At 37.5% G+C, this 14,825-nt stretch overlaps 1 protein-coding gene across 1 annotated transcript in view; it reads right to left on the bottom strand.

Moving 5' to 3' along the window:
* Positions 1 to 1,977: 1,977 nt before the first annotated feature.
* Positions 1,978 to 14,825, bottom strand: part of LOC117676679 (scavenger receptor cysteine-rich domain-containing protein DMBT1) — a 93,351-nt gene continuing 80,503 nt past the window's right edge. Inside the window, exons 53-60 of the mRNA XM_087872362.1 lie at positions 14,339 to 14,386; positions 13,280 to 13,430; positions 11,633 to 11,853; positions 10,343 to 10,390; positions 8,263 to 8,289; positions 7,058 to 7,233; positions 3,674 to 4,038; positions 1,978 to 2,469 (exon numbers count right to left, since the gene is read on the bottom strand). Of these exons, the coding sequence (XP_087728488.1) occupies positions 2,271 to 2,469; positions 3,674 to 4,038; positions 7,058 to 7,233; positions 8,263 to 8,289; positions 10,343 to 10,390; positions 11,633 to 11,853; positions 13,280 to 13,430; positions 14,339 to 14,386 (1,235 nt within the window). The 3' untranslated portion in view covers positions 1,978 to 2,270. The remainder of the gene's footprint in view (positions 2,470 to 3,673; positions 4,039 to 7,057; positions 7,234 to 8,262; positions 8,290 to 10,342; positions 10,391 to 11,632; positions 11,854 to 13,279; positions 13,431 to 14,338; positions 14,387 to 14,825) is intronic.

Genomic DNA, 14,825 nt, shown 5'->3' with positions numbered 1-14,825 from the left:
GCTTCCATCCACTTTTGTGTGGTGTTCTGATGATCAGCCATCAACTTAAGCGCTGTCAAGAGTGGTGGGTTTCTTGACTTTAATCGGCATCTTAAGAGATCAGGAATGTATCCATGAATGGGTAGAGAGGAATTTAACAGAATCTTACTATACTCCCGAATGAGAGCTTCTTGTCATCGTAAGTGCAGGGGAAGTATGTGACTAAGAACTGGTAACCAGTAACTAGGTGTAGATTTTATGCACCCAGTAATTAGCCTCATCGTATGGTTAAGTTGAACATCAATAAGTCCTGTATGTGAGCTGTTTATCCATACAGGTGCACAGTATTCTGCTGCAGAGTAGCAAAGCCTGAGGGCTGCACATCGGAGAGTTGGGGCTGAAGCTCCCCAAGTTGTTCCGCATAGTTTTTGTAGGATGTTATTTCTGCTGTTAACCTTGGCAGCCATATTCTGAAAGGTTTTCAGGGTCCTGTCTAAGGTAATCCCCAAGTATTTTGGTGTTGCCTTGTATGGGAGCAATTTATTGTTTAGATATACATTGAGTTCTCTTTTTGCCAATTTGTTGTTAAGGTGAAAACATAATGTAACTGTTTTGTAAGTTACTCGCGTCCGTGGCAATCCTTAAGCCACACGTGCCTCCTGGGTGGTGCTAAATGAGTAACAGACAGACTGGTAGCCAGACATCCGCAAGGATCTCCTGGCTTCACAGACAACCCCACGGTCCTTTTAAGGACCTTTTAAGTATATATATATAAAAAAATAGAAACAGCATAAATGGGAATGGAGATTTTACAGTATCCTTCCCCTGCCACGCCCACCAAGCCACACCCACCAAGCCATACCATGCCCACCAAGCCATACCCACAGAACCGGCAGTAAAAAATTCTGAAACTCATCACTGGGGGATGTGTGTGTGTGTAATTATTTATTTAAAAATAATAATCCACTTAATAGTAGGGGATTTATTTTTACTATTTGAATTGGCATAAGAATTTTGACTATGCATGATTCTCCATTAAACCAAAACCCTTTCTAAATAACACAACGTAGTAAAAGAGTCCAAGGCTTTTCAAGAGAAAAAGACCAAAAAGCGTTTCAAAAATACTGGTACTTTGTCTGATAATTGTAGTTGTGAGAGAAATAAAGAGCACAGCACTTTATACTGATAAAATACAGATTACTTTGTCTTGAAGGACAGAGCCAAAATTCCTCATTGGTGCAAAATCAAAACAAGTTGAACAATGCACCATTATTATACAATACTACCCATAACCCAGAACAGAATTTATTTCCTATTATATATTCCTATATGGAATTAGGCCAACAGACCTGACATTTTAAGTCTATTTAAACAAAATTGACAATACATTCCAGCATTATAACATCACTTACTACTATTCTACTGTCATTTAGACAAAAGTCCCTACAGCCCATTAGTTTCATAGATTTTATATTTAATTATTTTCTTTAGAGCAGTTTTTCCTATGATGGGTTATAATCTTGGATCAGAGTAGAATGTACCATTTACATATTTGGATCATAATAATACAGCAGAAAAGATCAATATTTATTGTAATGAGTGAAGGCTTTTCTTTTAGTCCATACTACTGAATCTGGAATTGCTGCATTCTTTTTTTAAAATCTAAAATGCATTATTTGACTCTTTTAACAAAATAATTTGATATAGTTTCCCTCTCTATGCTGTCCAAGTTCCATTAGTTCTCCGCTTGTAATGCAAATTTAGCAGAACTTGTGCATTAAATAATATCCAAATTATTATGCATTTTGTTGTTCTAAATACTGAATGATATTTGAGTCAATTGAATAAAACCTAGATATAGTAGCCTATAGCTTCACAAAATAGAAATATAGACTTAGTGTATTACCAAATGATAAGAATAACATTTAACTTTGTAATAATGATGGATAAAAACCAATTCCTATTTTTACCAATGTGATTAAATACTCAAAAACAGAATGTTTCTACCTATCTTTATTTATTTCGCTAGCTTGTTAAACTAATTAAGCATGATGAATTAAGGCAAAAGAGTTGTAAATGTCCCCACATCAAATCAAAGTGAACCAGATGACAGGAATGAGGACAATAGATAAAAGCACAACAGTGAGAACATTTAAACATTGAATAATTCAATTCTGCAATGCAATCATGTGAAAAATTGTCATTATTGAGAAGGATTTGCATGATAAGACCATGCATTTAATTGCATTCAAGCTGCTATTCGTTTGGTAAGTATGAATAGCCCAGAAAAATTATTTCCATGTTATTCTATTATTTTTATAGCAGCCTTGGTAGCAACGAGAGGAATAATCCAGTGCTTTGCACACGAGTATATTGCAGCGAATATAAACTGTAGAATAGTTGTTGCGCAAAGTGAACGATTTAAATCTGAAGCTGATGTTTCTCCTGTTCCTTGAAGAAAAAAGTTGGTATGTACTATCCATTTTGCATCTGAAAGAGATGGAACAAAGACAGATGTTATTTTTTGTTAGAACCTGCACAAACACAATTTCACTGGCAACATAAATTTTGGGTTCAATTATGGCCATAAATTGTAAGTCGTAAGTCGAGGACCATCTGTATTTCTTTCATACAGGGCATTTACTTTTGTATTCATCTGCTTTCATTCAGCATCCATTCATTCTTGATTTTATCTCATTTTATTTTACTTCACACTTTTTAAATAATCCATTAATTTAATTTAAAGCCAGTTTAATTTATTTTGACAAGCTTTAATTCCCCACAATGCACTGGATACTATCTATTCACTTTCTAAAATATTTGCTTGAAAACCACATAAGGCATAGAGGGCACGGATAGTTCGCTCTCCTCTATGTTTATTCTACTGAGATTCTTAGGTTGTTCCTAGCAAATGAATGGATAATAATTTTATCTATCTGCAAATAAATTATAACAGGAAGTCAGTAAAAATGTAATTTCATGACAACAGTGACTGAGTTTGGACTATCACATACATTTGGTAGATATCTTTTAAGCCATTTGGGGAAAATTGTTCTGCATTTGTATATATGTTTGTGTTGATCAGTCATTTTCAATTTATTCTGCATTATTTAGCAATTATAATTATTTACTTGTCAAAATTGTGAAATTTATGATGCATTTGATGATCAGGAAAGGTTTTCACGAGAGAGTTGGAAACAGATTAGAGACTAAAGATAACTGGTATATATAACAGAAAGATTAAGACCATGTTGGCAAAAATAATGGTAGGATGGATGGTATCCAATAATAGATTGTCAAATGAGCCAATCAAATCTAAGTAGAAATTATAATATTGGACTAAGTTATGTTTGGTGTCAAGAAACAGAAGGAAATGGAGCAGGAGGCAGAGAGAATGACTGACGAACTTAAAGCACTTTTCAACATCATGTTTTGATCCAGATGTGCTGGACTGTAACTTATCTACTCCCTAGTTATCATGACCATGGCTGGCTAGAAGCTGGTTATGGGAACTGAAGTTTCACACATTTGGAAAGCATCAGGTTGACACAAGCTGATTCAGAGGCATTACAGGAAAGCTTCCAGAAAAGTATTCTGGAGATGCAGATAAAATGACAACAAAATGTATCTAGATACAATAGAGAGGCAAAAAAAGTAATGATTATGTGAAGAAATACTGATTTGTTAGCCTTACCCTCTATTTATCATGACATAAGTTTCAGTTGTGAAGTCGTAACGATTAGGGGATGCCACACAAGAGTCCATGAATAATATCAGATTTCTATCAAAGCTGTAGAGTGTGGCTTGGATGTATGCATTCTGGTTCAGGTTCATAAAGTAACCCATGTTATTTATTGGCTGTTTAAAGAAAGGTGACTCATAAAATAAAAATTCCATATGAAATCTTGGCCCTTGGTTTGTGCATTCAAATTCATCAATGTTGTGGGTGACTTCCATATTTTTGCTGGGCTCCATTTTACAGATGAATCGAAACTGAGGATTTACACCATTCCCAGTGCTGCTGACGATACTGGTGAAAGTGCTTATCTTCCCATAATTCTGTTAAAACATCAAGCAAAATAAATTTAATAATAATAATAATAAAAAAAATATATAAAAATGCAATCATTTTTAAAACATTTGATCTTCACCCATGATTTAGTAGAAAGAATTGCTGCAATAACCGTCTATTCTCCTGGAAGGAGCTAAAGAATTAAATAACTTCAACGGTTTTACAATACAGTTTTGAAAGGTAGTTCTTTTACGGTAAAAATAGCAGGGACGAGAGTCAAAAAACAGAGTAATCTTCAAATTGTATAGCAAAGTGCCTGCACAGAAGCGATAGTAAACCAGAAAGTCTTTACTCCAATTTTCAAAAATGGAGGGGGGAGGACTGAAGAATCCCCCATCCTCTATCGCTTGCATTTTTGCAGTGCATCGACTCGTTCTTCTGAGAAAGATAGGCCATTTAACTGCTTGTACATTTTTTGAAAGACTGAGAAATGGTGTATTATCATTTCTGAATTAATAGTACACCTGTAAGAAATATAATAGCAACCCACTTTCTAGGTAATTATTAATTAATTAATTAACTCCAAGGTTAACATCCGACCAACAATCAAGTAAACAATACCCCAATCAAGAACCTGCCAAAGAAGCCAACAGCAAACAGCCCAATCAAAGAATCTCTATGACCACCCCCACCAACACTGTCAGGCAAGCCACTAGAATATAAACAGACAGCAAACAGCACTTCTTACTGATGATGTTACCTAGTTTGGGTAATGAAGTGTCTGCAAGCTCAGAGAGCACCAAGGGCCCCTCATGTCAATTCAGAGCTATAAATATTCTCCTTTATTAGTATTTAGAATGAATGCAAATAGACTATTTAGACGCATTTACATCGATAAGAAGGAAACCTCAGTCACCTAAAGACTTTTACCACATCACTTAGGCTATATAATCTATTACTATCTATTATTATCTGTATGACAAAATCGCTCAGATCCGAGGGGAATTGGACTCTGACTGGGTAGATTCGGGCAGGGTGACGAGGAATAGTCTTGAGAATGTTATCTGGGAAGAGTTTGACTCTGTGACCCCTGATGACGTGGACAGGATTCTGGGGAGACTTAGTGCAGCCACATGTTTACTGGACCCGTGTCCCTCCTGGTTAGTACTGGCTTCCCAGGAGGTTACACGAGGCTGGCTCCAGGGAATTATTAACGCTTCACTGAGTGAGGGTTACTTCCCCATGGCCTTGAAAGAGGCGATGGTGAGGCCTCTCCTCAAGAAGCCTTCCCTGGATCCGGCAGTATTAGCCAACTATCGTCCTGTCTCCAACCTTCGCTTTGTGGCGAAGGTTGTTGAGAGTGTGGTCACATGACAGTTTCCGCAATGCCTGGAGGAAACGTCTTATCTAGATCCATTCCAGTCGGGTTTCAGGCCCGGGCACAGCACGGAAATGGCATTGGTCGCGTTGGTAGATGATCTATGGAGGGCTCGGGACAGAGGTTGCTCCTCTGTTCTGGCCTTGTTAGACCTCTCAGCGGCTTTTGATACCATCGACCATGGTATCATGCTGCACCAGTTGGAAGAGTTGGGGATGGGGGGCACCGTGCTATGGTGGTTCTCCTTTCTCTCCGACCGGTCGCAGTTTGTGTTGGCAGGGGGGCAGAGGTCGATCTCGAGGCCTCTCATACGTGGAGTGCCTCAGGGGTTGGTTCTCTCGCCCCTTCTGTTCAACATTTATGTGAAGCCGCTGGGCGAGATCATCCGTGATTTTGGGGTGAAGTACCACCAGTACGCTGATGACACCCAGCTGTACATCTCCACCCCTGGCCACCCCAATGATGCCCTTGAAGTAATGTCCCAGTGCCTGGAGGCTGTGCGGATCTGGATGGGGAGAAACCGGCTCAGACTCAACCCTTCCAAGACTGAGTGGCTGTGGTTCCCGGCATCCCGATATAGTCAGATGACTTCATCTCTGACTATTGGGGGTGAGTCTTTGGCCCCCTCGGAGAGGGCCCGCAATCTGGGTGTCCTTCTGGATACGCAGCTGTCCTTGGAGGAACATCTGACGGCTGTGGCCAGGGGGACTTTTTGTCAGGTTTGCCTGATACGCCAGTTGCGGCCCTTTCTTGATCGGGATGCCCTGCGCACAGTCACTCATGCCCTCGTCACCTCTCGCCTGGACTACTGCAACGTTTTCTACATGGGGCTCCCCTTGAGGGGCACCCGGAGGCCCCAACTGGTCCAGAATGCAGCCGCGCGGGTAGTTACGGGAGCTGCATGGCGCTCCCATACAACACTTCTCCTGCGTGAGCTGCACTGGCTCCCAGTGGTCTTCCGGGTGCGCTTCAAGGTGTTGGTTATCACTTTTAAAGTGCTCCATGGCATAGGACCTAGATATCTTTGAGACCGCCTGCTGCTACCGACAGCCTCCTATCGACCTGTGCGCTCCCACAGAGAGGGCCTCCTCAGGGTGCCATCAATGTAGGCTGGTGACCCCCAGGGGGAGGGCCTTCTCTGTGGGAGCACCCACCCTCTGGAACCAACTGCCCCCAGAGATAAGGAGAATCCAAGACCTCGGTGCCTTCCGCCGTGCCCTTAAAACCTTCTTTTTTCAGCAAGCCAGGCTGGCTTAATTTTTTTAAAATGTTTTAAATTGGTTTGTTATTGTTTTTAAATTACGGGGCCAAATTTATATATATTCTTTTAATACTATTTTAATGTTTGTAATTTACGTTTTTATTTGGCTGTACACCGCCCTGAGTCCTCAGGGAGAAGGGCGGTATATAAATTGGATATAAAATAAAATAAATAAAAATAAATTATTACCTAATCGAATGTTGTTATTGTCGGTTTTGGCCATCTGGTATAAAGTGTTTTAATGTCCACTAATTTAGGTGATCAAATATTGGTTAACATCTCCAAATAAGAATTAGTTATAGCATCCCCTTAAGCACAATTTATTTGCAGGAAAAGAAATTGACACTGTATTTTTGAGATTTTCAGCCTTAAACTTTCCAAAATAACCATTCCATTATAGTGACCAGTCACATTATCAGATACTTACTTCTCTTTTGGTTCCACAACCATCATACGGTATATAGAATGTAATTTTATCTTTTGAAATGTCAGGTGTACAGGTAGCATCGCTTATGTACAAATTACAGTCAAGGCAGCCCTTTGAAATGAGATATTGTTTCCCAATAACTGCCTTCATGTATTCCGTATAGCAAGAAAGTGTTACTGCACCGTGAGAAAGGAAATGTGATGTCAGTCAATAGAAGAAAACATATAAAATTGTAGCTAGGTTACCTTGTAAATGCAGATATCATTGATTTATCATTAGTTAAAATAACCATACTTATAGTATTTAAGTTTTTGCATTCTACTTTTCCCAATTAATCAGCAATCAGTTGATGTTGTTTTACAATTATAAGTATTTCAGTATTTAGTTCATTTCAAAATGAACTATGAAATACTGAAATAAGTATTTCAGTATTTAGTTCATTTCAAAATTGCTTGGTATGCTTGCACACATTAATATCAAAGCCTTATTAGCTACAATGTACTGTGAGTCAAAAGCCACTAAGCAGTTATTCTATCTTTTCTTCTTTACAAACTTCCTATGATAAAATAAAGGATGGACGAAGAAGTCAGGAGTTAAAAATAGAACTTTTTGTAAAGTTCTGTGAATCAGACAGGTGATTCAGCTGTGGCATCCTGAGTAACGAGAATACCGGCTTTGCTTCCTCCTTCCACTTATGTTTTTGCCACAATCACTTTAATCAGTAACTAAATCTTTTCTCCACCCTTCACCATGACCTTAAGCAGCAGTGAGTTGGAGGAGACACTTCTGTCTAATATACCCACCCACCCTTGTTGACACTGACATTTGTGTGGTTTCCAAATACTTTTAAAACTTTCATCCATTGTGTGGGTGGCGATTTGCTACTGAACTCTCTTTTTACAATCCTGTGGTCTCTACTTGGTAGAGTTGGGGCAATTGGATGGAGCTGAGCGTTTACTGGCCAGATGCCCTTCCTGATACCTACATGAAATTCACAGATTTTTTTTTTATTTGCGCCCTAGGAGAAAAACATCTGCTACTACCTAGGATTGAACTCTCAACCTTCTGAGAGAGAAGCAAGCATCTTCACCACTAGACCACCCATTTTGCTACTGAACAAATAAATATAATTATTTGAATTCTTGTGGAATGCCATAGGTCCATGAAAACGTTTAATTAAGTAATTGAACAACAATAAAAATTACCAAAATCTGTGGTATCATCCGGAAGAGCTATGAAAGAAAAAAAATATTATGATTAAGACATCTTTTACAAATTATCTTGTAGAAGTAACTTTCAGAATAATTACTAGATCTGTGAACTTAGGAACTATTCTTCAAATATAAGGCAGCTAACTCTTGGCAAATACCAATACTTGATCCTATGACTGTTGGACCAGAGACTAAGCAACAGTCAAGCAGTGGCTTCATGACTGGCTAAAGAAATCATGGCAGGTAGGAAATGTATGTTTGGCTAGGATTCCAACCAGATGTTGCAATGAAAGTTAATGGTGTAACAACTGGGCCTGTAACCTTATAGCCTGCTTATTCCAGGACTGAGAAGGCGTATGAGCAATATTGTCCGAAGTATCTATATTCAGTTACTGCATTGTTAGTTCAAACATTATATAATATGAATGAAGCAGCATTAGCCGATTCATTATTAATATTAAACAAAACAGGTGTGTGTAGAGGAAGCAAGATTGCAGCTGGAAATAAAACTGAATATGTTAGAAGTCTAAGGGGTGTATGGTATACGCTACATAGAAGATAACGGGAGGTACAAATGAGGGAGATACAAAATCTTGAAATTTAAAGTCTTAGTGTTTACCTTTGCAAAAAGAAAAAAGTTCAATTGTCTTTAAAACAGTAGTCCCTAACCTTTGCAGTTTAGCGGCCCTGCTGGGAGGGAGAGAGGGAAACCAGGCTATGGGAATGGTAGGCTGGCACACACACACACACACACACACACACACACACACACACAGAGAGAGAGAGAGAGAGAGAGAGAGAGAGATCAATTTGCACAAACTTGACTTGTACAAGTTGAGCTACACTCTTGTGTGCAACTGTGTCGGCTCCCCACTCACGCAAATTGGGCTGTGTGTGTGTACGGGCATGTCAGTCTCCCACTCATGTGGCCCGGTTCTGAATAGGCCATGGCCCGGTAGTGGGCTGTGGCCTGGGGACCCCTGATTTAAAGTTGTCATGAAAATGACAGTTTATAGGATGTGATTTCGTTTTTTGTCAACATTATGGCCACAAAACATTAGCTTTCTACAACCAGTATAAGGATACTGATTATGAGAATTCAAACTTCTTTAACAATGAATAAAACTAATTTCTTAGGGTATATCTTGGAAAACCAACAACTATAAGGTTTCTTTATGGATAGTCACTGGTTATTTTTCAATATACCTTTCCCATGATTTTATTTACACATTTAACATGGGAATATCTGGATTGGAATTTTGTAAATTGTTAGAAGGAGAGTGAGTTATCCTCTTTGGTTTGGAAATATCCCCAAATTGGGGAAGGAACTAGGAGCAATCAGGAAAAGAAAACAATACATAGATTTTTTGGCGGCGGCAGCAGGGTGGGAATTTTAAAAATATATTTTAAGGGATACTTTGTAAGTCCACCAAGTTTAAAAACATGTTTAAAATAAAGCTACAATATTTTTCAGAGTATAAGATGCAGCTAAGTTTTTGGGGAGGAAAATAGGGGAAAAAAAATCTGCCTACCAGCTAGCATCCTTAGTCAGCTTCAGCACATTAGTTTGCTGGTTTTTTATCTCCTGCTTGGGGATAAAAAACAGCTTCTAAGGCATAGCTGAGAGGAAGCAGCAATGAGAAAATCAGGCAAAGCACGGGAAGATCACTTCACTCGGCTAGCGCCTAGTTAGGGCTGAAAAAAAACTTCTAAAGAACAGCTGAGAGTCGGAGCAAAGCATGGAGATTGCTTCACTCGCTAGCGCCTCATTAAAGCACAGCAGAGAGTCCACTTCACTCGCTAGTGCTTCATTAGGGCTGAAAAAAAAGCTTCGAAAAAGCTACATTTGGAGTATAAGACGCACCCAAATTTTCAGCCTCTTTTGTGGGGGGGGGAAGGTGTGTCTTATATTCTGAAAAATACGGTATTTTTGATTGTGAGCTCTGATCTATCAACAGATACAGATTTATTTGACATATACTAATTTATGGAACAAGGTACAAAATGGTCACCAAACTGAACAATAATCACATGCATATATGAATGTCTTACGTATCATAAAAACATTGCTTACTGGCTATCGTGGCCACTGTGGTAGTTGGTGGTGGTGGTGGCGGCAGGGCTGTTGAAGGAAATGTTTGCAATACTATTATTTCGTATTTTAACTTATATAGTTTTATTAGCACGTTTTGCTATATTGTTCTCTTCCGCAATGTCATCATTAAGTTATCCCAGAGAATGGGGAGATGTTATGTTTAAGGAGATATAATTTGTTGCTTTAAAATATAAAGTTTTATATTTTATAGTTTTATAAAATATACAGTCTTAAAAGTTGAGCTGGAGGGAAAATGAAAGGCAAGCTGATGATTAGAGGCAAAAGCATCTGTCTTCTTCCATGACCACAAATCTACAGTTGAGACATATTAATACTAAACTCCATGTAGGAGGATGAACTGCTCTGAAATTATCAAGATTACGGGGTTTTTTTTCTTCTCTCTCTGCAATGATCTGATTGTCAGCTGCCAATCTAGGTGCATATGTATCTGCAGAGAAAGGAAGAAAAAGGAGTTTAAATTTCCTTAGAAGTACTTGTAGGCTGGCAAGCAGGGTTCAGAAGAAAGAAGTGTAAAAGAAGCCGGAGCAGTAGAGATAAGGAGGGAGTTTTCTTCTCAGTTTGGTAAGAGATGCTGCTGGAGTGAGAAGTGACATGACAACTTATGGAGCAGATGAGGCAATGGCTGCGAGAGCCCAAATACCATTTGTTTCAATTCAGCAATTCAGTTGTTAGCTAGTCATTGAAAAAAATATCTAATGTTTGTGACACTGAGCAACTGGAGCGTCTTCACAGGAAGTGGCCATTCTGGGCCAGAAAAGTATTGAAAATACTTTGATCAAGTCCAAAGCAAGTTTTTAGGATATTCTGGAATCCTTTGCCAAAATCAAACTTGGAAGTCTGATTTTATCATTTAGGAAGGGCCTGACTCCTTGTGAAATGCATTCAGTTTGTACGTTGCCTGCTTCCCAACTATGGAAGCTCAGAAGAAAGCAAGGACTATCAAATAATAAGAACAACATTGCAATGACCTGCCACTCCCCCCAAAGATGGAAAAATTGAGCAGCAACAAGAACCCATCCACTTTACACCTTTGTTTTTATTTCTACACTCTCAACAACCTTGGTTTTATATTTGTAGGTACAAAGAAAATCAGTTCACCAAAGGGGTCCTCCGTATATTGAAGGGACTAAAATATCCAATTGAGATGTCTGTGACATATAAGGGTTTTTTTTAGGAAAGAAGAGAACGAAGATACTGGTAATAATACAGAAATTGGACAAGAGAAGGATTATCATGAAGCAGCCTTACTTGGAATCACAGTTTTCCTTGGAGGCACTTCTCGATAGTGTGCAAGAAAGCCTCTTTCACTCATGCTAGAATCACTTATAAATACAATTCTCATTTTGTTTGATGAGGATATGTATCTCTTTCGTGGACTCCAACAAATTTTTCCAAATGAAGGGGATGTTGAGAAAGGACCATCAAAGATCTCCACAAAATCAACCGTGCAGAACCTGGTAATTTCCACTCTGTGGAGAAGAAGATGAGTAGGTGAATGCCTTCAGAATTACATGAAACTACCATTACATCCAGATTTTCATTTTTAAAAATACGTTAAAGCTGTCCTTCCTCAACTATTCCCACAGACGTTGTTCCATTAAAGCAGAAGTGGGCAACCAGGCATCCAGCAATGCCCAGAAACCTCTGAATTCCTTCCTTGTCCTTCTTCCGAACCAACTACAACTTTGCTTCAGTTCTGAGGCACAACATGTGCAAAAAATATTTATTTGAGACATAAGACAGACATAGCAGAATTTCAAGAGTGATAAATCTAAACTGCTCAGAGGGAAAAAGAAAAAAAAGTAATGGTCCACCCATGTTATATCAATTATCTTGCTTTCTTCAGAAAGCTAAGCTCCCAGGATGAAAAAGTTGTTCACCACAATATTAAATCTAATGAAAATATACTTTATTTTATTTTATTATTTTATTTCTAGTTGTAGGGGAATTCTAGGTATTTAACCATAACCATATACCAATAAACAATACAACATATTTATATTCTATAAACTTGGTTCTATAAATTTTAAAGTAGTAAAATAAAATCATGCTATAATAATATCACTGATAACAAGCCAATGGTGTTGTTTTATCTTGCATAGGTTCTCTCTAACAATTCAGTTTTTAAAAGCCAAAAAACGTGAGATCAATTTTATTTCTAATTGGAGGCTATATCATGATATATGCATACTTCTACAATACTATAAATAGAAAGCAGAGTCACTCATAAAGTTTAAGCATGTACTATTATGCAATAATACTCCATCACATTCAGTGTTATAATTTGATTAGAGTTAATGAGGTTATAGGCCATTTGAGATCCTGTGTTTTCAAGATCAGCATTCCTGGTATAACGCAAGTACAACTAAATTGTCATTACACTCTGCTTTCAAAGAGACATCTGTCAGGTCCTAAACAAACAAAGAAAAAAGTTACTTCAAATCAGTTATTATTTTAATAATTTTAAGTTAGAACAGATAGAATTTTCTTGCCTAATACATACTGTATTTCTTTGCTGTTCTCTAAGGTGCCATTGGTTAATGCCTCGTATATTGAGAACAAAAATAGCTAAGCAGAAATTGGACAGAAGGAAAACATACACAAACACACACACACACTTCCTATGTTATTCTTGGAACTTTGTATTCTTGCAGTCTTAGGATACAATGGATAATAATGCTATTAAAATCATAAACACATATTCTAGTTTATAGATCACTCTATTATAGGATAGAAGAATCAATAAAATGCATTCTGTGGGATAGTTCCCATAAAACTTTCCAAATATTAAGTATGAAATATGTTTAGTTACAACAGTTTCTAACTAAAGCAAGACTTTGTGGCAGAAACCATTCAACGGCATTTTCATTGATGAACTAGCAGGTCCTTTATTACCTGAAATCTTCAAATTTGAGTTCTACATGACGTCTTTCCTCTACCTCTATCTCCCAAACACAGTAAGAATTCTTTGGGTAGTTTGAAGGATAGAATGGACTTGAAAATGAACCTGAAGGACCTGTGAGTTTGCAGCCATAAAGACATTTGCCTAGAGGGAAACAAATTAATAAAGGCCAGTGAAGAGCTTTATTTGTATAGTATACTTGTGTTGGTACATACATGTATAATTTTAGTGAAATCAATATACAAAAACTCCAGGAAATAACACTTGCTTGCACATGTCAAATAAAGCCATTTATAAAAGTATTATGGGAAAAAGAAAATAACAACTTGAGAGGAAGCAACCTACGTTCCCTGCATCTAGGTCAATAAAAACTCTAAAGAAAGAAGAAGAAAAAAAGCAGAATGTTAAAGACAAAACAATTGTGTGGTTTTTAACCTACTTGAGAATGGGTAAGCGGAAAAAGCAAGAATAGACTATAAAGCGAAGACATTGCTTAAATATCCGAGAGGTTGGAAGTATCCTTGCCTATGTGACTCTTATTTCTTCCATTTATAATGATGTTTGGGATGCATAAAATTTAAAACTGAAAATAATACCATCCAATTCATATAGTAAATTATTGTCAAACATGAGAGAAACTGTTAAGCAAGGAACTGAACTAGGAAAAACAAGTTAACTAAACATGGGATCTATTATTTTAAATTTCTGAGAAGGAAACCACTATTACTTTTGTAGCTAAGTATTCTGTACTTCAAATTTGGTGATAATTTCTTTTCAGCCTTTGACATACTAAGGTGGCAGTGTGAGTGCTAGATAATAGTAGGCTAACTATGCGTTATCTTCTGTTTTTTTAAAACTATTATTATTTTAATATGTAAAAAAAAGGAGAAGTGGCTTTCAGTGAAAGAAAGAAAACCATTTAGATTACAATCCTACATGTGCATTGCTGGAGAAAATTTCAGAGAATTAGTTTCTGAAAGAAAATATTTATAGGTTTGTAATCTTAAATTAGTTAATTGATGCTGAAAAGAAACTTCAGCCCGATAGCTTACCAGAAGGAGTGGGCTTCTGAGTGTTAGGAAAAGCTATAGATTTTGATGCTAGAAGAAGGAAAAGATAAAAATACAGTTACATGAATAATGACAAATCTCAAATTTAAGCATCTTACAATTAATATTTGTTTTGAATCCTCTGTTCAATAGAGATTTTGCATGATATGATTATTAAGGAATGCCTCAGTTATCCCCATTCCACATGCAGCATGTTCTGTGATGATGAGAATGTTGGCTGATTTTGGCCAACATAAGTCAAAAATTATATTTGTACTTAGTATTCCATTCCAAAGAGCGCTTAGAACACGTGGGAGAACAGGTACTTCAGTTATCCACAATTATTTGAAGCACCGTTTGCTTTAAGAGCTTATTAAGAACTCAAATGCCTATTGAGCATGGCTAATAGCTAGCTGCAGTCCAGAAACAACCCTCCTTGTATATAGGATTGTAACAGTCATCTCTAACAGTAAACACTATCCAATTACTC

Source organism: Pantherophis guttatus, chromosome 6, assembly GCF_059756535.1.
Source record: "Pantherophis guttatus breed Tessera chromosome 6, ASM5975653v1, whole genome shotgun sequence".
Lineage (NCBI taxonomy): Eukaryota > Metazoa > Chordata > Lepidosauria > Squamata > Colubridae > Pantherophis > Pantherophis guttatus.
The sequence above is the reverse complement of the archived record's forward strand: the minus strand, read 5'-3'. Positions and strand labels throughout refer to the sequence as shown.